The following is a 26,335-nucleotide window of genomic DNA, read 5'->3' on the forward strand; positions in this document are numbered from 1 at the left end:
CCTCATTATAGATCCGAAGGAAAAAAGGCATTTGAGTGACCCAAAAGGGACCATGCCAGAACCAAAAAAGTCTGAGACAGATCAGAAAGAGAAGAAGATAGTGTCCCTCATTACAGATCCGAAGGAAAAAAGGCATTTGAGTGACCAAAAAGTGACCATGCCAAAACCGAAAAAGTCTGAGACAGATCACAAAGGGAAGAAGACAATGTCCCTCATTACAGATTCGAAGGAAAAAAGGCATTTGAGTGGCCCAAAAGTGACCATGCCAGAACCGAAAAAGTCTGTAACAGATCACAAAGGGAAGAAGACAATGTCCCTCATTACAGATTCGAAGGACAAAAGGCGTTTGAGTGACCCAAAAGTGACCATGCCAGAACCAAAAAATCCTCTGACAGATCTGAAAGAGAAAAAGACAATGTCCCTCATTACAGATCTGAAGGAAAAAAGGCGTTTGAGTGACTCAAAAGAGACCATACCAGAACCAAAAAAGCCTCTGACAGATCTGAAAGAGAAAAAGACAATGTCCCTCATTACAGATCTGAAGGAAAAAAGGCGTTTGAGTGACTCAAAAGGGACCATGCCAGAACCGAAAAAGCCTCTGACAGATCTGAAAGAGAAGACAGTGTCCCTCATTGCAGATCAGAAGGACAAAAGGCGTTTGAGTGAGCCAAAAGATAAGACTGTGACAGTCCCAGAACCCAAAATCAAGACGCCTGGAGCAGAGACAAAAAAGAGGATGGTGACATTTTTGACAGAAATAAAAGACAAGATGATTGTGGTAGACACAAGAGAAAACGAGATTGCATTCTTAGATACAAAACAAAAGGTGATTGTGCCATTTGTGCCAGAAGTCAAAGAGAAGAAGCCTGTACAGTTGATAAAATCAAAAGAGAAAATGTCTGAGCCATTTTTGTCAGTTTTACCGGTTGAACCAAGTGTACCAGTTGGGGCAGTTGGACCAGTTGGGCCAATTGTGCCAATTACAGCAGTTGGGCCAATCGTGCCAATTGCACCAGTTGTACCAATTGTGCCAGTTGCACCAGTTGCACCAGTTGCACCAGTTGCACCAGTTGCACCAGTTGCACCAGTTGCATCAGTTGCACCAGTTGTGCCAGAAGTAGAAGAGAAGATCTCAGTGCCAGGAGTGAAAGACAAGAAGGAACTGCCAACTGTGCCCCAGATAAAGGAAACTAAGGCTTTGCCAGCTGAACCAAAGATAAAAGAAAAGAAGGTTGTGACTAAGACAAAAGAGAAGGCACCCATGACAAAAACAAAAGAGAAGAAAACTGTGTCAAAGGTAAAAAAGAAAAAGTCTGTGGTAGGAGGAAAAAAAGCCGATAGGATAAATGAGATAGCTCGGAATGTGGTTCAGGGCGTTCTGGCTGCTGCTGTTGAGCTTGTGGAAGGTAGGCTTCAGGTTTGCTTGCCTTAACGATTGCCTCATTACTGTAACACCACACTCCTAGGCAACTAATACACCCATGCCTTGTTTTCAGGTTCCAGAGACCCCATCAAGAACATCGACTGGCTCACTCATGGGGAATTCACAGTAGAAAAAGGTCGGCAACAAATTGAAATGTATGTCTCGGTAAGTGACTTTGGTCACTCCAGTTTTGTACCCAAGGGCAACAATAGAAAGGTCCTCCATTGATCAAAAGTTTGAGGTCATGAAAACCAGAGGTGGGGCATCAAAGACACATAGAGTAAGTAAACATAATTTTCTCATAACTCAAGATAAGAAAGTTTTGCTTACTTATTTTTTTTAAGAATTGTACACCCTTCAGGTCTTTTCTTAAAAAAGATTTATATTATGTGTATGAGTGTTTGTCTTGTGTGTATATATGTGCACTGGGTGTGTGCCTAGTGCCTGTGGAAGCTGGAAGAGGGTGTTAGATGCCCTGGAATTGGACTTGCAGGTGACTGTTGAGTTACCAAGTAGATGCTGGGGACTGAACCTGAGTTCTCTGGAAGATTAACCAGTGTCCTTAGTAAGCCATTTCTTCAGCCCTATTTTAAATTTTTTGAGACAGGGTCTCACTTTGTAGCCCAAGTTGGCTTGGAATTTGGTATGTAGATTAGGCTGGCCTCAAACATACAGAAATCCATCTGCCCCTGCCTCTTGAATGCTGGGATTAAAAGGGTACACCACCTCCCCAGTCAGGAAGCATTCTTAACCACTGAACCATCTCTCCAGCCCCAAGGTGGGAAAATCATTCAAACACAAAGTGCAGCCATATTGCCATGCATTTATATCATCTTAATTGTCCATTTCCTGAGGAAATGCTATTTCCACATAAGTACTTTGTCCATGCCAATATATTCAATGGGGGCCTGCTGGCCTAAGGAGAGAGAAGCATTATCTAAAATAGCTTTCTTCCAACAATATTGGTATGTTCAGGTTGACAGAGGGGATTCAGATGGGACAGATGTCTTTATGTTCATATACAGTGTTGGATATCGAATTAACAGCATTACCTGTACTATGGATGTTTCCTATTACTCTCTTTCTCTCTCTCCTTTTTTTCTTTTTGGGACAGGGTTTCCATGTGTAGCCTTGGCTGTCGCAGGCTCACTTTGTAGACCAGGCTGGCTTTGAACTCACAGAGATCTGCCTGTCTCTGCCTCCTTGAGTACTGGAATTACAGGTGTGCACCACCACACCTGCCTCTGAGCTACTTTCTCTACTCCCAGGATCAATATCCTTTTTGCTGTAATTTTGGAATACATTGCCCTGATGGTAATAATGATACACAAGCCTGTCAATCCTCCCCCACCTGCAACCTGTGCCTGGCTCTGACCCTTTTAGGTGGCTTCTGGGCAGTAAAACCACAGTTGCTTTGCAGTATGGGTAGGGTAGATGAAGAAGAATGGCTTGAAATCCCTTCTCACCACTTTCTCTGAAGGGAGATTAGTTGAAATTGGAGGTGAAGTCACCTAGCCCTGTCCAAGCCTACAGTCCCAAGGGCAGTTTCCTAAGCCCTGGCCACCAAAGCCAAGTGGCCCTGGGAGAAAAGAGGGAGGGCTGACTTCCCACCCACTTCTGTACAGCACTGGGTACCACGCAGGGGTTCCAGTAGGAGCGGCATCTACAGCTCTCTGGGAATGAATGGCATGGGTGACTATTGAACATCCTGCTCTGGTGTGAGTTTTCTTTTCAGGCTGAGCAAAGACGCCTGCTCACCGCATTCAGGGCTCTTGACTCAAACTAGAAGCGGCCATGGCAAGTAGCAAATTGTCCCTTGCCAAAGGGACAGCTGTTTTGAGTAAATGGCAAAGTAAGGTGGGCCACAGGCCTGTAAGACCCAAGGTGATGAGTGCCCTGCTTGCCTCCCAACTTCATGGCTCAGACCCCATTATAAAACTTTTGCCCTCTCCCCTTTCTCACCCAGCCATGGCTGCCTCTTTGCTGTTCCTCAGCTGCTAGGCATAACCCATCACCATGGCCTTGGTGCTTGCTCCTCCCTGTACCCTGAGACCTATGTGAATGACTCACTACTTTGCCTCCCTTTAGATTTTTATGGACTGCCACCTGCTCTTTGAGGCCTTTCCTTGTCACTTCACCTAGACCTGCCACCTTCTCCCTTTCATTCATTCCTCTCTTAGAAGTATCCCTCAGGAGCGCTACCTAAGAGAGTGGACACCATTAATTTATCCCACTGTCAGTCTTCCATCACTAGGTCATCTGATCCAGGAAAGCAGAAAGTTTTGGTCAGTTTTTCCCTAGGCTTCTAGCAATGTCAGGTGCAAAGTAGATCCTCAATAAGTCTTTTTGGGCACATGAATAGATTTATCCTCTCTCTTCTCTTCTTTCCCCACCTCTCCTTCTCTCCCTTTATACCTCTCTCACACCTATTTTGAGACAGGTTGTCCTTGAACTTGCTGTGTAGTTGAGAGTGGCTTAGATTCCTATTTCCTGACACAGTCTCCAATGTGCTAGGATTACAGGCTTTTGCTATAATTCCAGCTATTCACAATACAGTTCTATTCTTCCAAAGGTCACCTGCCATGGCTAACAGTTTTGTGCATGTACTTCCAGGTGCCTGCTGATTTTGAGTGTCCAATAATATAGAATGGGCTAAGCCATCCATGGCAGACTAGGACCATGTCAGTGAGTATGTGAAGGGATGTTATGTAAAATTACAACACACAAGGAAAATATGCATTCACTGGAGTGACATAAAAATCTGTTGTCCAAGCCAAGCCTATTGGCGCATGCCTGTGATTCCAGTACTCAGGAGGTAGATCTCTGTGAGTTCGAGGCCAGCCTGGTATACAAAGCAAGTCCGGGCCAGCCAAGGCTACACAAAGAAACTGTGTCTCTAAAAAAATTAATAATAATAATAAAATCTGTTGCCCATTCACTCGTAAAAGAGGAAGTGGTTGACTTATAGAAATAATAGAATTGAATGTCTTAAGGTTGCTTTAGTTCACATAAAAGATACAAGTACAGTACAAGCAAGTAGAAAGGAAGAAACTGAGAATTGAGGCATCTGGTGGAAAGCAGACAAAACTTAGCTTGCTGCCCAGAAGCCCCTAGGTATCAATCCAGGCATGAGTCCTCACTATCTTCCTCTGAAAAGTGAACAGCTTTGTTAGACTATCTCTAGGAAGTATTCTAGTGCTTCGTAATCTTTGTGTAACAAACATTCCCACTGGGAACAAATTTGAGTAACTGAGAAAGAGTGAGAAAAGTGGGGCACAAGGAGTTGACTGCCAGGCTTCTTTACAAGAAAAAAAGAAATAGTGCACTGGGCAGATTGGCATATGACTGTAATCTTATTGCTTAGGTGGTAGAGGCAGGGAAATTAGGAGTTCAAGCCTACCCTGGGCTACATGACACCTTATCTCAAAAACAAAAAAGTGTCTAGATATATAGCTCAGTTGGTAAAGAATTTGCCAAGCAGGCATTAAGTACTGGGTTTAGCCCACACTGAATAATCAAGGCATGGTAGTATATGCCTTTAATGCCAGCACTTGGGAGATAGAGGCAGGGGAAATAAAAAGTCAAGATCATCCTTGACTACAACAGCAAATTAGAGTTCAGTCTGGGCTATATATAATAAGGCCCTTTCTTGAAACAAAAGGGGGAGGTAATATCACATGATGATGGGAGAAGGCTTAGTCGCTGATCTCAACAAACTGAGCACTGCTTCTCTGTTGTGGCTAAAGTGGACAATTGGATATGGCAAAAGTCCAGACTGTTTTATTTTTTTAAAGAAACAAAAAATTTTAAACTAATTCTTCCTCCATCCCACCTCTCATCTCTGTATCATCAGACCATCTGACAAAAGGCCAGGCTGTTGTGTGGTGCAAGCTAAACACTGTAATATGCTTTTAATTGGAGATACTCAGGAGGCTGAGATAGGATGGATAGTTGGTTGAGTCCAGGAGTTAAAGAACAGACCAATCAACACAATGAGACCTCCCTGCACCTCCAAAACAAACAAACAGAGCCACTCTAACTTGGATCCATAATGAACAAGTAGGGGTTGGAGGATAATGACTAGTTCTATTTTGATTGGAAAAGTATGACACAAAGGTGGAAGGTCTTACCCAGTTTGGGCCTAGGATGTACCTGAGTTGGTACAGTGGCCTGTGTTTGTCCCCTAGAACTGCATAAGTTAGACATGGTGGGGCACACCTATCATACTAGCTCTTGGGAGGTAGTATGGAAGTTCATAAGCTCAAAGTTACTATACAATGAGTTCAAGGCCAGTCTGAACTAAAGGAAATCTTGTGCTGTCCCACCCCAAAAATGTAATGGGCCAGTGGTTAAATCACATACATAAGCAAGTGGACTGAAATTTGGCTCCTCAGAACCCATGTAAATGCTGGGTATGCATGGTAGCCTACCTGTAATTCTAGCTTTAGAAGGCAGAGACAGTGAATCTCCAGAGACAGCTCACAAATGCAAAGCTGTGGAATTGAATCACTGAGAGACGCTGCCTCAAAAATAAGGAGGAAGAGTAATTGAAGAAGATTCCAGATATTTATTTCAGGCCTCTCTCACACACACACCAAGCATGCATGTTCCCATAAAATGCATATGCACACACACACACACACACACACACACACACACACACAACATACACCACATACACCATACACATATAATGTAGAAAAGAGTTATATTTTGTTTTTTAATCCAGACTGTGGGAAATCTTAAATGACATTTTCACTTTCTTTGATTTTCAATGAGCTACTGAAAGTTTCAGAGTTGAGCTGCTGATTTGAAGCTAGGCTTGAGGAAACTAACCCTAGCTTAACAACAGGAGGTGCTCTGGAGAAGTGCAGCTAAGGACAACGGAGTATATACAGGAGGCTTCTTCCCAGGGTCTGATGAGCACCAGTAATGCTAAAGTGGAGTAGTGAGTGGTACCAGTATCTGAGAGGAGTGGAGAGACATGTAGAAATGTAGTGTGCCACAGTAGAAAGGGCACACATGAATGAAGATGAACACAATATATGTGAATTGGGAGGGACCAAAGGACTGAATGAATAGTGTGTGTGTGTGTGTGTGTGTGTGTGTGTGTGTGTGCACATGCCCATGTAGACTGAATAGTGTGTGTGCACAAGTTTATGTGGACTAAATGAACACTACCTGTGTGTGCACATGTGCGCACATGCCTATGTGGAAGTCAATGGCTGACCAGGTTGTTGTTCCTTAGGTCTGTCTAACCTCCAACATTTTTTTTGAAACAGGGCTTCTCACTAATCTTACTGGTCACCTAGTCACCAACTAAGATAGATTCTCTGGGCAAGGATTTGCCTGTCTCTGCCTCCCCAGCACTGGAATTACAAGTACACCACACTGGGGTTGGAGAGATGGCTCAGAGGTTAAGAGCACTGGCTGCTCTTACAAAGGTCCTGAGTTCAATTCTCAGCAACCACATGGTAGCTTATAACCATCTATAATAAGATCTGGTGCCCTCTTATGGCCTGCAGGCACATATGCAAGCAGAGAACTGTATAAAAATAAATAGATAGATAGATAGATAGATAGATAGATAGATAGATAGATAGATATAAATATTTTAAGGAAAGAAACACAAAGAACCGTGCATGACTTCTTAAGGGGGTGCTGAGACTTAAACTCGGTCTTCATGCTTATGGAGCTGGCCCATTCCTGACTGAAACATTTCCCCATGCTTCCCCTACTTTTTGAGACAGAGATTCATAGAAAGAGTGGCCTGGAATAATAGAGTTGATGATGACTTTGATTTCTCAATCCTCCCGTCTGCACTCTCCAGGGGCTGGGATTACAGGCCTGTACAGGATTACTATAGCTGCCTCTGAATGGATGCTGGGTGCTCTCAATAATATTGTTAAACTTTCATCAACTATTCCCATCTCAAAGGCAAAAACAGGTTCACAAAGCAGAGATACTCCAAGTTTAATATCTGCACATTGGCTCTTCAAGACACCAGTAATCCCAGCACTTGGGAGGAGAGGTAGAATTTGTGAGTTTGAGGGCAGCCTGGACCATATAGTGTGACTGTGTCTTAAAAAGACTCTTGTTGCAGATGTAGCCCATGGCAGTGGACTTGGGGAGGGGCATGCATGAAGAAGGGGTAGGGAGGGTGGGACCGGGAGGGGAGGAGGGAGGGGCTTATGGGAGGATACAAAGTGAATAAAGTGTAAAATATATATATATATATAAAGACTCTTGCTTGGGAATCAAAACCAGGGCCTTATAAACATGAGGCAAACAAACACTGCTACTGAGCTGCATCCCTAGCCTCCCTTTTGAGGGCATGTGGATAAACCAACTGCCTAAATCTTCTGGCCTCATTTTACTTTTAGACTTATTGTGTGAGTATGGGGATCATGCACGTAGCAAAGTCCACATGTAGAGAGGTCACAGGACAACCTTGTGGAGTTAGTTCGGACCTCCTTGTACCTTCACAGGGATCCTGCAGGTTGAACTCTTAAGACCTCAGGCTTGCATAACAAGTGCCTTCACTGACAACTTTCCCCAAACCTTGGCCCTTGCTTCATGAACCATATAATACAACAAATGAAGTAAGTCCAATTTTACAGATGGTTGAGACTGAGTCCATTATCTTCTAGTCATTCCTGTAGGTCTCCTAAGATGAGGTAAGCACAGCACCTACTTTATCACTAATTATTCTCCAACTGCCACACACTTGCCTCCTCAGTGAAGATGCGAAGAGGGTGGTGTGGAAACACACACTTTAATGCTTGCCTCTGCTCTGCCTACACCACCATCCAAAGCTTGTCTCAAATGAGTTTTGTGTTCCCAAATTAGTCCATAGTCCCTCTGCTGTGGGAATAACTTGGAGTTGTTTCTAGTTTGAATCAAAAAAGAATTTTTTTGAAAGGTTAAGATTTCAGAATTTGAAACCCTGACTGTTAAGTACTTGAACTGAACCTGCTTTTCTTTCTCAGTGAGCTTTCTCTTTTTTCTATGAAACAGAATTGGGACTTTCAAAACCGCTGGGTGTCCCATGCAGATTTTGTAGAGAAGAAAGACTTCATTCACTCCTTTCACTATATCTACCGTGTATGCTGGAGTGCACCCACTGCCGTGAGACCCATGGCACAATTCAGTGCCAACGCCTACTTCACCATCAAGTTCAATAAGAGCAAATCTCCGGTAAGCTCTTCTTTTTGTGTCCCAATCCCTTCAGTAAGGATTCGGCGTTGGTAACATCTCCTCTAGTCAGGGGCATTATTAAATCTCCCCAGCCCCGCCCCCACAACACTGCAAAATGTAGGGTTTTATGAAGACAGGTTATGATCTTTAACAACCTAGATCACCAAGGGTGCCCCTGAAATTGTGATCCTCCTGCCTCAGGCTCCCCAGTGCTGAGAATACAGGTGTGTACCACCATGCTGGCTCTAACAAATTCAAAAACTGTGAGTTTGTTTCTGTGGGGCTGAGGTTTGAACCCAGGACCTCGCATGTGTGAGGCAGCTGCTCTGCCATTGAACTATGTCTCTAGCACTCGAAACTTAATAGTCATGTTTCTGCCTTCATCTTACTTGGCCCAGCTGTAGCACTCACCATGCTGATTGTTCTTTGCAACATTTTGCATTTGGTTTCTGGAACATGCTCTCCTGGTGTGCCTTGTGCCCCATTTACCATTCCTTTGCAGCATGTACTGGTGTGTCTGCCTCACTCTAATATATTCATGTTGGAATGTCCTAGTCCCCGTCCCTGTACTTACCTTGATTAACTTTATCCAGTCATGTGACTTTAAATACCACCCAGAGATAGATGCTCATAGTTGCACCTACTCAGAAGACTGGAATGGGAGGGTCATTTGAATTCACAGACTAGCCTAAGCAACAAAACCTAAAGCTGGGCATAGTGGCACACACTCAGGAGGTTGAGAATCACTTGAACCCAAGAGTTTATGGCAGGACTTGAGAAGTAGTTCAGCAGTTAAGAGCCCTTACTGTTCTTGTTAGGTTTGGTTCCCAGTACCCATGTCACATGGCTCGTAACTACCTGTAACTCCAGGTCCACCGGGTCCAAGGCCTCTAGCTTCTGGCTTCCAGGGCATGGCATTCACAAGCATATACCCCCTACACACAGACACACACACACCTTAAAATAAAATCCAGGGATGGCTCAGTGGTTAAGAGCACTAGCTGCTCTTGCATAGGACCTGAGTTAGATTCCTGCCACCCACATGGCAGCTCACTCCAGTCCATGGGGTTTTGGTCCCAGGCACATGTACATTGCACATATATACATGCTGACAAAACATTCATATACACAACATAATAAAATAAAAAGAACTTTAGAAAAACATTTATACCTAGAAAAAAAAATTTAAGTTTTGGCAACCAGCTTAGGTGACATAGTGTGATTCCTTAAGCTCAAAAAATAAGTGAATCAATAAGATAAATATCACTTAGACCTTGTCATTTCTAAATCTCTAGCATATATTGAGATTTAGTGAACGTTTCACTTACCATTTTATTTTGTTTTGTTTTTCCAAGACAGGGTTTCTCTGTGTACCCTTGGCTGTTGTAGACTCACTTTGTAGACCAGGCTGGCCTCAAGGTCCACCTGTCTGTGCCTCCCTGAGTGCTGGGATTACAAGTGTGCACTACCACACTCAGCTTTATTTAACCATTTTTAAAATTGATTTTGTTTCTGAGGTCCTGGAGGTTGAACTTGGGACCTCTGCATGCTAAACAAGAGCTCTACCACTGAGCTGTCTCCCCAGCCCTGGAACTGAATGGATTTTCCCTATAATATCTGACCCACTTCAGGTCTTTGCATCTGAGTTGATGGCTGAACCACAGCACCTTCCTTGATTCTTCTTTTTCTCTTACATCCCCGCGCCCTTAAACCATTAAAAAATATGTACAGCCGGGAGTGGTAGGACATGCCTGTAATCCCAGCATGTGGGGAAGCAAAGGCAGGCAGACCTCTGAGTTCAAGGCCAGCTGGTCTATAAAGTGGGTCCTTGACAGCCACAGAGAAAACCTGTCTCAAAACAACAACAAAAAGTGTACAGGATCCCAGCTCTCATATCCTCTGCCATTTAGGATTATTTCAGTAGCTTAACTGGTCTCTCTCTTTCTGTTCTTGCTCACAGGTAGTAGCTAGCCAGCCAGAACCCTTTAAAGCAAATTTCCATCACTCTTCTGTTTAAAGATTTTTATTATTTATGTGGGCATATGTGTATATAAATGTGCATGTGAGTGCAGCTTTCATACACAGAGGCTTCACATACTCTGGATCTGGAGTTACAGGCTGCTGTTAGTTGCCTGCCATGGATGCTAGGAACTCAGGTCCTTTGTAGGAGCACTCTTTCTTTTACTTTTCCTTACTTTTGTCTTTTTAAAAATTTGGTCTTTTGAAACAGGGTTTCTCTGTGTAGCCTTGGCTGTCTTGGGCTTGCTTTGTAGACCAGGCTGGCCTAGAACTCATAGAGAGACACCTGCCTCTGCCTCCCTGAGTGCTGGGATTATAGGCATGCTCCACCTCACGTGGCTTGTAGGAACACTCTTAACTGTTGTGCCATTTCTCCAACCTCCACTCCTTTGTTTAAAATGTCCCCAAAGTGGTTCTGCAACTTCAAAGTACATGGAAATGATTTGAAGATTTTGCTAGATTCTGATTCGGCAGGTCTGTGTAGGGCTAGAAATGATACATTCTTGTTGCTTTGTTTCTATTTTATTTATTTTTGGAAACAGGGTTTCTCTGTGTAGTCCTAGATGTCCTGGAACTCACTCTGCAGCTCAGGCTGGCCTCCAGAGATCTACCTGTCTCTGCTCCCTGAGTGCTAGGATTAAAGGTGTGTGTCACCACTGCCTGACTGAGATAATACATTCTTAAAAACTCTTAGGTAATTCTGACAGTGCACATCTAGAGAGTAGCAAGGGCCCATGAGCTATAACTATATGTAATACACATGTTTCCTCCCTTTCTCCTCCCTCCCTCCCTCCCTTAGCAGTCTTTCTGCTGGCAGAGCAGAGGTTAAGAAGTAAGACTGGTGATGGCAAGCAAGAGCAGATATCATACACTGAGGTCCTAAGAAAAGGCTCTTGCTCAAAATCCCAAGACTAATTTTGAAGGTGAAAAATAGGTGGGGGTTTTAGGTGGTGATGGTGCATGCCTTTGATCCCAGAACTTGGGAGGCAAACAGGCTGTGAACTTTAGGCCAGTGTGGTCTACAGAGCAAGTTCCAGGACTGTCAGGACTACACAGAGAAAACCTGTCTTTAAGAAAAATATAGGTGAGGACCATTGCAATATTATTACCTACATTCTTTCTGCCTACAAACTGTACTTGTTATGGGGAATGGACAGATGGCTTAGTTAAGAGCACTTACTGCTCTTGCAGAGGACCTAGATTCAGTTCTCAGCACCCACATGATGGCTTACAACTATCCATAAATCTAGTTTCAGGGATCTGCCATCCTCTTCTGACTTCTGTGAGCACCAAGCATATACATAATGCATGTACATGCAGGCAAAATACTTCCACATACAAAATAAAAATTAAAATTAAAATTAAAAATGTAAAGGAAACTTTCTACTTATTGCTCTTGCAGAAGACCAAAGTTCAATTCCCAGCACCCAAACCAGGAACTTCACACATGCCTGTAAGTGCAGCTTCAGAGAATCCAATTCTTTCTACTGGCCTCTATGGGTTCCCACATACAAGCATACACATCCATATTCATAAAAGCAAATAAATCTTTTAAAAAATCTCCAGTTCCCAAGTAAAACAAACCTGTAAGAGAACTTCATTTTTTAAAAAAAAATGTCAGCTGGATGCAGTGACACATGTCTTTAACGCCAGTGTTCAGGAGGCAGAGGCATGAGAGTTGCTGTGATTTTGAAGCCAGCCTGGCCTACAGAATGAGTTCCAGGACAGCCATGGCTCTGTTACACAGATAAACCCTGTCTCAAACAAACAAACAAACAAACAAACAAAATCAACCATTACAGTGGTTCATACATAGAATGTAAGCATTACCGAATCTGAGACAAGAGGATCAATTGCCTTGAGTGTACCACCAGCCTGGGCTATGGTATAAGATCCTATATGAAAAAAAAAAAGTTAAGAATTGGTCTTGTGACACTATTTTGAAGGCTGTGAAGCCTTCAAGAGGTGGGTTCTAGCTGGTGGAAGTGGGTAACTAGGTAACTAGAGATGAACCTTTGAAGGAAGTATGCTCTCTTATGTTCCATTTGTGTGTCCTGTCTCCTTGTATGTGCCATATGAACAAACCATACCTCATGCTCCTGCCACTATGTCCTCCCTACCGTCATCAGCTGAAATCATCTGAAATCAGGAGCCAAGAATAACTTTTTTTTGAGACAGGGTTTCTCTGTGTAGCTATGGCTGTCCTAGAACTCACTGTGTAGACCAGGCTGGCCTTGAACTAACAGAGATCTGCCTGTCTCTGCCTCCTTAGCAGCGTGCTGGGACTAATGGCGTGCACCACTGTGCTCATCCCCAAAATAATTCTTCCTCCTTGGAAAAAGTATATTTGTTAGAGCTAGGCTTGATAGCAACAACTGTAATCCCAGAACTTGGAAGGTGGAGACAAGAGGATCTGCTCAAGGCCAGCCTTTTACATACTAAGTCCAAGTCCAGACTGGGCTACACAAGACCCTGTCTCCAAAACCCGAATATATTTGTTGGGTGTTGCAGCACACTATAATCCAAGCACTTAGGCAACAGGTTTTGAGGAGAGGTTTCCATGCATCTAGATACTCAACACTAGTAGAGGTAACACAGCAAATTCCCTGCTTCAAGATAAAAATGTTCCAACCTCGTTCATCTATGTTATTTTCTTCTGGTTCCATTCCTAAGAGGTAGAGAGTCACAGCTAAGTAAACTGGAGCACGTAAAGAAGACAATAGAAATAAACCTCTGAAAAAAAAAAAAGCACACACACACACACACACACACACCAACCACAAACCCTCTCCCCTGCCAAAAAAATAGTACAGGCAAAAGAGTGATTCCTACTCTCATTGAAGAAGGCAAGCCTCTGCCAGTTGTCTCCAATCTTGTGGAGTAGCTTATGGTATCTACGGAAAAAAAAAAAAAAAAAAAAAAAAAACAACAAAAAACTTTTGTAGAATTGGTTTGAAATAATAAAGTACTACCAATTAATGGATTCCATGTTAATAAAGACAGACCCTGAAACTGCAAATATACCATATAGATAAGGGTAGAGTGGGAGGATTAAGCATTGGCTTGCTTGGTCCAGGCTTACAGTTGTCCCTCTCTCTTAGGATATGCCTGTTGATGTCTCTTATGTCTTTGAGAATTCAGAACTACTTCAAAGGTAATTATAGTTTGGAGACTTGTTCTAGATGGGTGAGGTAAAGGTTGTCACATTCTAGAATTCCAGCAGGCCATAAACACACATAATTCAAGCAGGGCTCACTTCACCTTTGGACTACTTACCCTACAATATGGGCTGAACATAGGATTCTAGCATTAGTATAGAAAAAAAAATTAACATTTTTTTCAGTAATTAGAAATTTAAGGATTTATGATAAAACAGGGTGGGGCACAGTGAGTCACGTCTATTATTTCTATGTATGTGTGTGTATGCGCGTGTGTTTGTGCATGTATGTATGTGTGTGTGTGTGTGTGTGTGTCTGCATGTTTGCATACGTGGTGCTGCATATCAAGCCCATGGTAGGCAGGGATTCTACCACTGAGATATAGCCCCAGGCCTCTTCAGGAAAACTTCAGAATTATACTGAATTTACTGTGGGTAGTAACCCCTTTTAGGCATTGTAGTGCATGTCTATAATGCCAGTACGTGGGAAGCTGAGGCAAGGGGATTGCTGTAATTTTTAGGCCTGCCAGGGCTATAGAGTAAGACCATGTTTCAGTTCTCCCCCTTCCAATAATGAACTAAACACAATGAATTAGCTCATGTGTAACAATCCATATATATAAATATATAAACATATAAATATATACGTTTATTTATATATAAATATATTTATAGGTATCTATAAATATATGAGAGCATAGCAGCTCTCCAAAAGACTTTTACATAGATCTAAAGAACAATAAAGAATATAGCTAGACCTAGCCAGAATCTTGCTCACTGGGAATATAAAGAGGGAATACCTGCCTCAATGTTTTGTTTATTATAAAAGCTTTGTGTGTGTGTGTGTGTGTGTGTTGTTTTTTTTCCCTTCCTCTGTAGACCAGGAAATATTCGATTTCGAGAACAATGGCTGAGGGACATTACTGAGACCAAACATATTTTGTTGGAGTCTATCCCTTTTAAATTTGCCTGATTCTTATGTTTAAGGATTCTTTTCACAATCAGTACATTAAAAATATGAAACGGCACATCAAACCACATAATATTTATTGAATAATAAACTTGTGGTACACAATCCAACTGTGTTTTTGCTTTTATTCATTATCAATCTTACAGTAAGTTCCTTTCTGTTTTTGAAAAGATTTTTCTCAACACTGTATTATGATTCTGGAGTCTGGCAAGCACAGAGTTGAATTTTGAACATTACTAAAGTTCACCCATTGGCCCTTAACTGTTTGGTCCTTCTCTATGCCTACCTCAAGACTTGATACACATTTTTATGGATATCCTGGGTAAGAAAATGGCAACAGTTCTGTAGCTCACACTAACCAGTCTGAAGGACTCTCCTCCTCACAGATCTCTTCTACTGTAAGGTGAGCCTTACTGCCACAGGACACACCATCATGCTCGTGACTATAATGAACCAGATATGGGTTACCACCCTTACTATTTCTGGTCTTGTTTCTGCCTTCACACTGGATCATCACACATTTCTACCTTCCCAATGGGGCTTCTATGCCTGCTCACATTATTTTAAAATACCAAAGACAAAATTACACTACACTTTGAGTGACAAAGACATACAAGAAACAGAACACTTATAACAACTCACGTGGTAGGACTGAGCAATCTTCTATTTTTACTATTATCTTTGTACAACAAATTAAAAATGAGAGAAAATCATATGAACAACAGGTAAGAAACTAGGTAAGTCTCTTTAGAGAACAAAACAAAGTATCTAAATTACAACAGTTCTATATAGATTTTTACACAGGCCTAAAGAATTATGAGGAATACAGGTAAAACCCTAGCCACTATCTTGTTCACTGGGAATGTAACAAACTGGGAATTCCTGGCTCAATTGTTTTGTTTGATTATGACTGTATGTGTGTGTGTGTGTGTGTGTGTGTGTGTGTGTGTGTGTATGTGTATGTGTATGTGTGTGTATGTGTGTATGTGTGTGTGTGTATTTTTTCCTCTGTAGGCCAGGGAAGATTTGCTTTTGGAAACAAAGGTTAACTTAGAGCTCAGGGGACAAAACACAGTTTGAAGCAGTAACTCAAATAACCTGAAAATAGAATACTTTTTAGCCCTCCACTTTGTAAAGGATCTGAAGCTATTCTTTTCAGATCTTATCGAAATAAACTGTGATGCAAAGAATGGTAAATTTTAAAATAAATTCTTATCTTTTTTCATTGCCTGTATCTACTCTGTGGAGGAGAAGATGCAAAAGAAAATCCATAATACCTATACACCCACAAAAATGTTGCATTGAAACTACATTTCCTATGAAAAAACAAAAACATATTCAGCCAGTTAACAAAAACTAATGCCTCTATAGAATAAATTTGAATGTATGGATTATAAACTTTATATTGTATCATATGAGGAAGTACATGGATTAAAAAGACTTCCAACTTTAGAACCTACTTTCCATTAAACTTTAGGAAACTATATACTTATTAGACCTAGAAGTATAAACACAGTGAAATAATTTCAAGTTCAAAGATGACAGATGTTACTACATGCTAACTGCTGCTCAGTTCAGCAGCTTTGGATTAAAAACACACTTTCCAAAACATATATTAAACTTTTCAAACAGTGACAAAGTGGGGAGGGTTTCTACAAAGTTAAGAATTAAAGACACTGATAGATATAAAAATGCTGCAGATCTTAACAGTGTTTAGAATCTGATAGCCAGGTGCAGTGGCACACATCTCTAATCCTACCACCTGGGAGGCAGAGGCAGGGGCAACTCTCTGAGTTCCAGGCCATCCAGGGCTACATAGTGAGACTCTGTCTCATAAAAGAAATCCAAATCCATAAAGGACTCATTGATAATGGTTAATATTTTACCTTCATCATCATGAAACAGCTAATTAAAATACTTATATTTCCCATATCAGCACTCTTGATACTCATTCTTTTAGATATTATCCTATCGTTAAAAATCAGCTTAGATAGAAATAGTATTCTTATAATGGCACAACAATAGACGTCCCAAAATTCCCTTTGAAAAAAATTCTTGCACTGCTGGGATTTAGCTTTGGGCCTCATGTATCATAAGCACATGTTCTAACTCTGAGCTATACCTTAGCCACTAAAAGAACTATTTTAACTAATTTATGAAGAACTTAAAACATCAAATGCTCACATTTTCTATTCCACACATTTGTGAGTTAGTCATTTGGTCTGCTTGTTTTTAGAGTAGAGGTAGACTTAGCCCAAAATACATTTCTAGGGAAGACTATAGAAACAAGTCAATTTTCAAATTCTAGAGTTGCCTTTTACAGCAACACCTTCATCTTGTTAACAGAAATCACCTACAGAGTTTCTGTCAAACCTGTTTTTCACACATTGAAGACACACATGAAATTCCCAAGTTCTGCTGGGGTAGGAGCAGACATGTATGGAGTTAATAATATTCACACCAAATCATGATATGAGAGTTATTAATTCTCATTAGGCTGCCACTTTCTCTCTATGCCACCTTCCTAACACAGCAGGATTTCATTCAAAATTTGGATTTTTACACCAGAAATTTGGGGTGAATCTAAAAAAGCCCCAAATAACTTACTAATGGTATCAACAAGCATCTTTTATAAGGGGCTGAAGAATTAAAAAGAAGGCACAGAAGCACTGAAAAGCCTTAATTTCAGAGCACAAGAGCCTTTTTGGCTTAGCATGGTGGTACACGTCTGGAATCTCAACACCTGGAAGGTAGAGACAGGAGACCAAGACTTTAGTCATCCTTAGTTACAAAGTCTGAAGCCTGAAGTCAACCTGGGCTATTTAAAACCACACATCAAAACATAACCTAACAAACAAAGAAAACAAAATGACCTTTCTGTGTATATGTCTAGAACCCACAATTTCCTTTGTGATGTTAAAATATCCACTTGTAAAGTCAGAAATCCCTCACTTGTCATCCTTCCCTTTAGTCTTTCTGTAAACCATCTCTCGAAAGCTGGCCAGGATCTTGTTCTCCCTCTTTCGTCTCTCTTCTTGGTTGAAGGATGCTAGGGCTCTCTTCTCATCAGCACTGTAGATCTGATTCTCCTTCCGCAGTCGTACAGCCTCCATTCGCCGGTGCCTGGAGACAATATATTTGGGTTAATTTCTTTTATAATTTTTATTTATTCACTATTCATTACAATTCACTCACTTTGTATCCCAGCTGTAGCACCCTCCCTCGTCTCCCAGTCCCAACCTCCTTCTCTCTTCTCCTCCTATGCCCTTCCCTTAGTCCACTGATAGGGGAGGTCCTCCTCCCCTACTATCTGACCCTAGATTATCAGGTCTCATCAGGACTGCCTGCATCTTCTTCCTCTGTGTTCTGGCAAGGCCGCACCCCTCACCCCCATGAGAAGGTGATCAAAGAGCCAGCCACTGAGTCAAAGACAGCCCCTTTTCCTCTTACTAGGGAACCCCCTTGGAGACTGAGCTGCCATGGGTTACATCTGAGCAGGGGGTCTAGGTTATCTCCATACATGCTCCTTGGTTGGAGTACTGGTCTCTGCAGGCCTTGACATAATTTCTTACTAATAATCCTTATAGCAGGTCCTCATCAATCCATTCTTAATCTAGACTCTTCTATTTAAAAAGTAACAACAGAACCTGGAGATGGGTTATCAAATGACCATACATTTTATCTGTTGATGTTTCCTTTTCCTTTGACTTATTTTTAGTATTCAAATAATAATCTCCGATATTTTATTAGCATAGTGGATTTTATCATTAATTTCAAATACTGAAGATATAATTTGTTTTTTATTATTTCTAATAAACTGAAATGGGAAACTTATTAAATGTTTTAAGTGATGGCTTGGGTTTTTTTGTTTTGTTTTGTTTTATTTTTTGTTTGTTTTGGATAGGGTTTATCAAGTAAACCCTAGGATGGAATTTTTTATATACACCAGGATAGCCTCAAACTCATACAGGTTCACATGCCTCTGCCTTTTGAGCACTCAATTAAAGGCATGTGCCACTATGCCCAGCCAGTAATAGTATTTGTCTTTGTAGAGTCTACAAAGTCTTTATAGCAGCCAGATGGAAGATTTATCTTAGCCAGATATGGTGGCACACATCTGTAGTCCCAACACTCAGGGAGGCAGAGGCAGGCAAATCTCTATGAGTTCAAGGCCAGCCTGGTCTACAAAATCAGTCCAACACAGTCAAGGCTATACAAAGAAACCCTCTTAGAAAAAAAAGATGTATCTTAATAAGTGGCACATCGCCAGACACGGTGGTGCACACCTGTAATCCTAGCATTCTGCTAGGCAGAGGCAGGCAGATCTTTGTGAGTTCGAGGCCAGCCTAGTATACAAAGTGAGTCCAGGACAGCCAAGGCTACACGAGAAACCTTGTCCTGGAAAAAAAATTAAGTGGCACATCAAGACTCAACTTCACTCATGCAAAGAAGAAAATCAAGTCTAAATCTATAACTGAAGAGACATTGTGTGGACAGCTTAATTTCCTTAGAATCTAGGAGTGTCACAAAGAAAGGGGAAAGGAATTCAGTCTAAGAATTAGATCAGGGAGAGGCGGGGCAAGATGGCAGCGCCGGGAGGACTCTCATTCTGAGGAGCAGCACAGCAGGATTGGCACAGTGACCAGCAATCAGAACTCGCTGCCATAAAACACAAGTGGTTGTGTTTCTCAGGTGAGAGGATACCCCACGGTGGGGGATTCGATCAGCTTTAACTCACCCGGCAAAACCGCGGAAGAGATCCCCGTTCCGCCAGGCGCTTGGTCGCCAGCCCAGAGCTACCCGCCAGCGCGATCTGGTCACGGTCCCAGACTGAACTGTGGGCCCACAACACCATAGACTGGATTTCCCAGTCGAGAGATAACCCCACGGAGCAGGAAACAATTGGGACCGACCCCAGGTTACCCAGACATCCCCTGGAAAAGACTCGGGTTCCGCGGGTGCCCCAGGAGCCAGCCCGGACCCAGAGCCGGGAGGGACAAAGGCGCCTGCCTGCACAGAGCCCTGCCTGCGCGTGATTCGCCGCCTCAGATAGAACTGTGGGCACCAGGGCAACAGGGCACCAGACTGCATGTCTCTGGCAGGAGGAAACCCCCAGCGGAGGGGGTCAGCAGCTCTAACGCTTAGGACACCCAGCACCAAAACACTTCCTGGACTCACGCAGACTCTAGTGCAGGCAGAAGCGCTGTGCTCTGCCGCCATTGTTGCGTTCCCCTGGGGCACTGGGACACACAGCTGCATCTTCGGACCTGCAGGAGCCGAAGAGCCATTACAGCAGCCCTCAGATACTGTGCCAGGGATCGGCCAGTTGTCCCTGGCTGGACTGCCAAAACTGTAGGAATCCCTGATCCTTCAGGGGGGCTGCACCCACAGTCTGGACCAGAGTGGTGCCTACAGCCGCCATCCCAGACAGAGACACACAGCTTCTGGTCCAGAGTGAGGCACCCAGCCTCCAGACCAGAACAGTGCCCCCAGGCGCCAACTCAACCTAGGTGCACATTCTCCAGGTCCAGAGCAGAGCAATCAGCCTTTGGCCCAGAGACTTGCTGAGTGCACCTCCCACTTTCTCAGACAGAACTGTGCGCCCCAGGATAACAGACTGAGTTTCCCTGTTAGGAGAAAACCCCATAGCTAGGGAATCAGCAGTTTCTTCAAGAGGACTGTACATGGAAATTTAGTGAGCAGCAGCACACTAAATTTATAACAAGAAATCCAGCAGTGGGGCAGCTGTCTTGAGAAATTTTATGGGTAAGAGGAGATCCCCCCCTGCCTAACATAGACCACAACTACTACTCAGGGCTATAAACCTGAGGTGAGCAGTGGCATCTCCGGAGAAACACTGGCCATACAGTGACCATAACCAAAAAGCAGAGAAGGACTCCTTCAGGAAAAATCATCTTCCGGCCAAGCGGATACTCCCTACCTCAGGACTCCAGGAAGCACAGAAACTAACAGCCAAAACCTAAATCAGCCCAATGGGTAGAGGTCAGCGTAAAGGCTCAACCAACAAAAGACAGAGCAATATGGCATCTCCAGAACCCAGCCATCCAGGGGCGAACAGCCCTGAACAATGCAGCATAATAGAAAATCAAGAAGATGACCTTACATCTATCTTGATGAAGAGAATAATAGAGGAAACAGATAAAATACGTAAAGAATTAGAGGAAGATAAAACCAAACAGATCATGGCTATCCGTAAAGAAATGGAGGAAGATAAAGACAAGCAAATTAGGGCCATCCGTGAAGAAATACGGGAAGATGCAGCCAAACAGCTCGTGGCCTTCAGAGAAGAAATAATTAAATCACTGAAAGAAATCAAAGAGACAGAGTTGAAGGAACTAAAAGAAAAAGAGGAAAATACAAGCAGACAGGTGAAGGAAGTAAACAAAACAACTCAAGACCTGAAGATAGAACTAGAAAAATTAAAGAAAACACAAATGGAGGAAATAATGGAGAGGAAGAATTTAGGGAAGAAAACAGGAACTACAGAGGTAAGCATAACCAACAGAATACAAGAAATGGAAGAAAGAATCTCAGGTGTAGAAGATACAATGGAAGAAATCGATGTATCTGTCAAAGAAAATGTTAAATCCAAAAAATTCCTGACACAGACTGTCCAAGAAATCCAAGACAATATGAAAAGACAAAACCTAAGAATAATAGGAATAGAGGAAAAAGAAGACTCCCTTCTCCAAGGCCCAGAAAATATTTTCAACAAAATCATTGAAGAAAATTTCCCCAAGTTAAAGGAGAAGCCAATAAGGATACATGAGGCCTACAGAACACCCAACAAATTTGACCAGAAAAGAAAATCCTCCCGCCACATAATAATCAAAACAGGAAGTATACAGAACAAAGAAAAAATACTAAAAGCTGCAAGGGAAAAAGGCCAAGTAACATATAATGGCAAACCCATTAGAATCACACCTGACTTTTCAACAGAAACTATGAAAGCCAGAAGGGCCTGGACAGATATCATGCAGACCCTAAGAGAACACAGATGTCAACCCAGGCTACTATACCCTGCAAAACTCTCAGTCCTCATAGACGGAGAAAACAAGATATTCAATGACAAAAACAAATTTCAACAATACCTACACACAAATCCAGCATTACAGAAGACACTGGAAGGGAAAATACAACCCAAGAAAATTAGCTTCTGTCAAGAAAACACAGGAAATAATTAACCTTACTACAGCAAAACAAAAAGCAACCAAGCACACAAACTTATGAACACAGCCAACATCAAAATCAAAGGATCTAACAGCCACTGGTCATTAATCTCTCTCAACATCAATGGACTCAACTCTCCAGTAAAAAGACACAGATTAACAGAATGGATACGTAAACAAGACCCAGCAATCTGTTGCATACAAGAAACACACCTAAGACACAAAGATAGACATTACCTGAGGGTAAAAGGTTGGAAGATGACTTTCCAAGCAAATGGACCCAAGAAACAAGCAGGAGTAGCCATTCTAATCTCTGATAAAATAGACTTTCAACCAAAATTAATAAAAAGAGATGAGGAAGGACACTTCATACTCATCAAGGGAAAATTCCACCAGGAAGACATCACAATCCTGAACATCTATGCCCCAAATACAAGAGCACCCACATTTGTAAAAGAAACATTGATAAAATTTAAACCACATATAGATCCCCACACATTAATAGTGGGAGACTTCAACACCCCACTCTCAACAAAGGACAGGTCAACAAAACAGAAATTAAACAAAGAAACAATATCTCTGACAGAGGTCATGAATCAAATGGACCTCACAGACATCTACAGAACTTTACACCCAAACACAAAAGAATTTACCTTCTTCTCAGCACCTCATGGAACCTTCTCCAAAATAGACCATATAGTTGGTCACAAAGCAAGCCTCAACAGATACAAGAAGACTGAAATAATCCCTTGTATCCTGTCTGACCACCATGGAATAAAGCTGGACTTCAACAACAACAGAAATAGCAAAAAGCCTACACACTCATGGAAACTGAACAACTTGTTACTAAATGACAGCTGGGTCAGGGAAGAAATAAAGAAAGAAATTAAAGCCTTTCTAGAACTCAATGAAAATGAAGACACAACATACCCTAACTTGTGGGACACAATGAAAGCAGTGCTAAGAGGAAAGTTCATAGCACTAAGTGCCTTCAAGAAGAAATTCGAGACAGCTCATTCAAGCAACTTAATGGCCCACTTAAAAACCCTAGAAAAAGAAGAAGCAGACACACCAAAAAGGAGTAGACGGCTGGAAATAATCAAACTCAGGGCTGAAATCAATCAATTAGAAACAAATAAAACAATTCAAAGAATCAATGAAACCAAGAGCTGGTTCTTTGAGAAAATCAACAAGATAGACAAACCCTTAGCCAAGCTAACTAAAAGGCAGAGAGACACCACCCAAATCAACAAAATCAGAAATGAAAGGGGGGACATAACTACAGACACTGAGGAAATCCAAACAATCATTAGGACTTACTTCAAAAGTCTATATGCCACAAAATTTGAAAATCTAAATGAAATGGACAATTTTCTTGATCGATTTGACTCACCAAAGCTGAATCAGGACCAGGTAAATCAACTAAATAGTCCTATATCCCCCAAAGAAATAGAAGCAGTCATCAAAAGTCTCCCATCCAAAAAAAGCCCAGGACCAGATGGCTTCAGCGCAGAATTCTACCAGACCTTCAAAGAAGAGCTAACTCCAATCCTCTTCAAACTATTCCACAAAATAGAAACAGAAGGAACATTACCAAATTCATTCTGTGAAGCCACAATCACCTTGGTACCTAAACCTCACAAAGACTCAACAAAGAAAGAGAATTTCAGGCCAATCTCCCCTATGAACATTGATGCAAAAATACTTAACAAAATACTTGCAAACCGGATCCAAGAACACATCAAAGATATTATCCACTATGACCAAGTAGGCTTCATCCCAGGTATGCAGGGGTGGTTCAATATACGGAAATCCATCAATGTGATCCACCATATTAACAAACTGAAAGAAAAAAACCACATGATAATCTCCCTAGATGCTGAAAAAGCATTTGACAAAATCCAACATCCATTCATGTTTAAAGTACTGGAGAGATCAGGGATACAAGGCACATATCTAAACATAGTAAGGGCGATATACAGCAAGCCTATAGCCAACATCAAACTGAACGGAGAGAAACTTAAAGCAATCCCTCTGAAATCAGGGACAAGACAAGGCTGCCCACTGTCTCCATATCTCTTCAACATAGTGCTGGAAGTCCTTGCTAGAGCAATAAGACAGTCGAAGGAGATCAAGGGGATACAGATGGGAAAAGAAGAAGTCAAATTATCACTATTTGCAGATGATATGATAGTATATATGAGTGACCACAAAAACTCTACCAGGGAACTCCTACAGCTGATAAACACCTTCAGCAAAGTGGCCGGATATAAAATTAACTCAAAAAAATCAGTAGCACTCATGTATACAAAAGACAAAAGGGCTGAGAAAGAAATTAGAGAAACAACACCATTCACAATAGCCACAAATGACATAAAGTACCTTGGCGTAACCCTAACCAAGCAAGTCAAAGACTTGTATGAAAAAAATTTCAAGTCTCTGAAGAAAGAATTAGAGGAAGATATGAGAAGATGGAAAGATCTCCCATGCTCATGGCTTGGCAGGATTAACATAGTAAAAATGGCCATCTTACCAAAAGCAATCTACAGATTTAATGCAATTCCCATCAAATTGCCAACACAATTCTTTACAGACCTGGAAAGAAAAATTCTCAACTTCGTATGGAATAACAAGAAACCGAGAATTGCTAAAACAATCCTCTACAATAAAAGATCTTCTGGAGGTATCTCCATCCCTGATCTCAAGCTGTACTATAGAGCAACAGTTATAAAAACTGCATGGTACTGGCATAGAAACAGAATGGTGGATCAATGGAATCGAACAGAAGACCCAGAAATAAACCCACACACTTACGGACACCTGATTTTTGACAAAGATGCCAAAACCATACAATAGAAAAAAGATAGCATCTTTAACAAATGGTGCTGGTCCAACTGGATGTCTACATGTAGAAAAATGCAAATAGATCCATACTTATCACCCTGCACAAAACTGAAGTCCAAGTGGATCAAAGACCTCAACATAAAACCAGACACATTAAATCGGCTAGAAAAAAAAGTGGGGAATACCCTAGAACTCATTGGTACAGGAGAAAACTTCCTGAACAGAACACCAACAGCACAGGCTCTAAGAGCAACAATCAATAAGTGGGACCTCATGAAATTGAAAAGCTTCTGTAAAGCAAAGGACACCGTCATCAAAACAAAGCGACTGCCTACAGATTGAGAAAGAATCATCACCAACCCTCTATCTGACAGAGGACTCATATCCAATATAAATAAAGAACTAAACAAGCTGAAAAGCAACAAACCAAGTAATCCACTTAAAAAATGGGGAAGAGAGCTAAAGAGAGAATTCTCTGCAGAGGAATATCGAATGGCAGAGAAGCACTTAAAGAAATGCTCAACCTCATTAGCCATTAGGGAAATGCAAATCAAAACAACCCTGAGATTTCACCTTACACCCATCAGAATGGCCAAGATGAAAAACTCAAGGGACAACACATGCTGGAGAGGTTGTGGAGAAAGGGGAACCCTTCTCCACTGCTGGTGGGAATGTAAACTGGTACAACCACTCTGGAAATCAATCTGGCGCTTTCTCAGACAACTAGGAATAGCGCTTCCTCAAGATCCAGCCATACCACTCCTAGGCATATACCCAAAAGAGGCGCAAGTACACAACAAGGACATTTGTTCAACCATGTTTGTAGCAGCTTTATTTGTAATAGCCAGAAGCTGGAAACAACCCAGATGCCCCTCAACTGAAGAATGGATGCAGAAACTGTGGTACATCTATACAATGGAGTATTACTCAGCAATGAAAAATAAGGAAATCATGAAATTTGCAGGTAAATGGTGGGACCTGGAAAGGATCATCCTGAGTGAGTTGACCCAGAAGCAAAAAGACACTCACGGTATATACTCACTCATATAAACATACAATATAGAATAAACCCACTAAGAGCTGTACATCTAAACAAACTAAGCAAAAGAGAGGACCCTAACTAAAATGTTCAATCCCCATCCTGAAAGGCAAAGAGGATGGACATCAGAAGAAAACGAAAATAGGAAACAACCTCGGAACCCGCTACAGAGGGCCTCTGAAAGCCAGAAGAAAACAGGAAACAACCTTGAAACCTGCCACAGAGGGCCTCTGAAAGCTTCTGCAGTATAGACTGTCAAAGCAGATGCTGAGCCTGATGGCCAACTGATGGGCAGAGTGAATGGAATTTTATGTAAGAAGTGGGAAATAGTAAGAGCTGGAGGGAACGGGAACTCCACAAGCAGAGCAACAGAACAAGATAATTTGAACACAGGGAACTTCCCAGAGACTCATACTCCAACCAAGGACTATTTGTGGAGATGACCTGGAACCCCTGCACAGGTGTAGCCCATGGCAGTTCAGTGTCCAAGTGGGTT

The 26,335-nt window shown here is 41.9% G+C and overlaps 2 protein-coding genes across 3 annotated transcripts in view; one reads left to right on the forward strand and one right to left on the reverse strand.

Moving 5' to 3' along the window:
* The window catches only part of Akap14 (A-kinase anchoring protein 14), a 14,964-nt gene extending 195 nt beyond the window's left edge, over nt 1–14,769 (forward strand). Inside the window, exons 2-6 of the mRNA XM_055604949.1 lie at nt 615–1,406; nt 1,497–1,588; nt 8,441–8,620; nt 13,741–13,793; nt 14,676–14,769. Coding sequence (XP_055460924.1) covers nt 615–1,406; nt 1,497–1,588; nt 8,441–8,620; nt 13,741–13,793; nt 14,676–14,769 — 1,211 coding nt within the window. The remainder of the gene's footprint in view (nt 1–614; nt 1,407–1,496; nt 1,589–8,440; nt 8,621–13,740; nt 13,794–14,675) is intronic.
* Nucleotides 14,770–14,826: 57 nt separating this feature from the next.
* The window catches only part of Nkap (NFKB activating protein), a 37,082-nt gene continuing 25,573 nt past the window's right edge, over nt 14,827–26,335 (reverse strand). The window contains exon 9 of one of the 2 annotated variants that reach the window (XM_055604978.1): nt 14,827–17,889. In XM_055604978.1, coding sequence (XP_055460953.1) covers nt 17,715–17,889 — 175 coding nt within the window. In that variant the 3' untranslated portion in view covers nt 14,827–17,714. The remainder of the gene's footprint in view (nt 17,890–26,335) is intronic. The other variant, XM_055604979.1, reaches the window with a different exon arrangement.

This window comes from Psammomys obesus, unplaced genomic scaffold, assembly GCF_907164565.1.
Source record: "Psammomys obesus unplaced genomic scaffold, mPsaObe1.curated_primary_1811, whole genome shotgun sequence".
Taxonomy (NCBI): Eukaryota; Metazoa; Chordata; class Mammalia; order Rodentia; family Muridae; genus Psammomys; species Psammomys obesus.